Here is a 1,242-nt window from a genome sequence, read left to right as displayed (position 1 = left end):
AGATGTCTCAGAACACCCAAGAGCTCGGGGCAGTGACTCCCTCACAGAGAACACAGACCTGGGGGTCTCCAGGAAGAGGGTGGGTTCAGTCTCGAGGAGAGGGTGGGCAGAGGGAATATAGCCTTTCGAGAAGGAAGGAGGAATAAACCTGAACTGCTAGAAGACAAGCACGGCAGGCACTGGCTTTGAACTAGTCAGAAGTGAAGGCCACATAAGGCCCAGCATGGGGTAGAAGCAGACAGGAATCTTGGTGAGTCCTGAGGTTTGTGCAGACACTGGGAATTAGGTAGAGATCAGAACTTGGGAGGGCTGAGAGATCAGGCAGAAGTTATGGGAAGAAAAAAGAGGAGAACCTGAGAGAACCTACTGTCCTGACCTCAAGTATGCAGGGAGGGCCCAGGCAAAGCTCATTTAGCCCAAGGGCAGGGATTGAGGAAACAGACTGAGCAAACAGTCCTAGAGAAGGACTGGATAAAGGCCTCTCAGGGCCAAACACAGACTGCCTCTCTTGGCCTGAACATGGTTCTAAGCCCTCTTCCCACCCCCAGGCACAAGGGGTTCCCACCCTGGGCTAGGACCTGGAAACAAGAGATTGAAAGACTTGGCAAATAGGCGGCCTCAATCTAGTGTTTGACCACATAGGGCATCAGAGACAGCCCTGCCAATCCAACTGCTGCCTGGGTGGAGTTCAAGTTTGCAGGAAAAAGAGCGGACATTGACCCCAGTGAGGGGCACTGACCACCTGCAGAGGCCCAGCTGACACTCAGGGCTTCAGAATCAGACGGTGCCCATGGGCCCAGCAATACCTTCCCACCACCTGAAGAAGTTCCCGTTGGAAAGCACACCCTCACCATGTCCTCAGGCCATGCCTTGTGGCTGCCCCAGAATTCCTGCCCACCACTCAAGATTCCAGGCAGGTACTTTGTCCTCTATATAAGAAGCATAAGTACCACCTAAAGCACTCTTAGGAAGGCAAATCTTACAAATGATTCTCATCAGCCCATTAAAGCAAGTCCCTCAAGGACTTTTTGTTGGGGCAAGTTAAGGACACCTGAAATCTATGAAAGTGACTTTTAAAAAGTCTTCTGGCCACCCAAACTTATTGGAAGTCCAGCCTACGGTCTAAAAAAGAGGTAGTTGCTCCCTCCATCCTCCCCCAGCTCTCCATCTGCCCCCTTACCTGTGATGGTGACAGAGCCATGTGCGTCCTGCTTCAGCACCGGGTTGCGCACCAGGCAGCTG

The 1,242-nt window shown here is 52.5% G+C and overlaps 1 protein-coding gene across 1 annotated transcript in view; it reads right to left on the bottom strand.

Moving 5' to 3' along the window:
* Window positions 1–1,242, bottom strand: part of CD276 (CD276 molecule) — a 17,472-nt gene that overhangs the window by 8,628 nt on the left and 7,602 nt on the right. The window contains exon 5 of the mRNA XM_008577138.1: window positions 1,181–1,239. Coding sequence (XP_008575360.1) covers window positions 1,181–1,239 — 59 coding nt within the window. The remainder of the gene's footprint in view (window positions 1–1,180; window positions 1,240–1,242) is intronic.

The sequence above is a fragment of the Galeopterus variegatus genome, unplaced genomic scaffold (assembly GCF_000696425.1).
Source record: "Galeopterus variegatus unplaced genomic scaffold, G_variegatus-3.0.2 Scaffold1454, whole genome shotgun sequence".
In the NCBI taxonomy this organism is placed as follows: domain Eukaryota; kingdom Metazoa; phylum Chordata; class Mammalia; order Dermoptera; family Cynocephalidae; genus Galeopterus; species Galeopterus variegatus.
The sequence above is the reverse complement of the archived record's forward strand: the minus strand, read 5'-3'. Positions and strand labels throughout refer to the sequence as shown.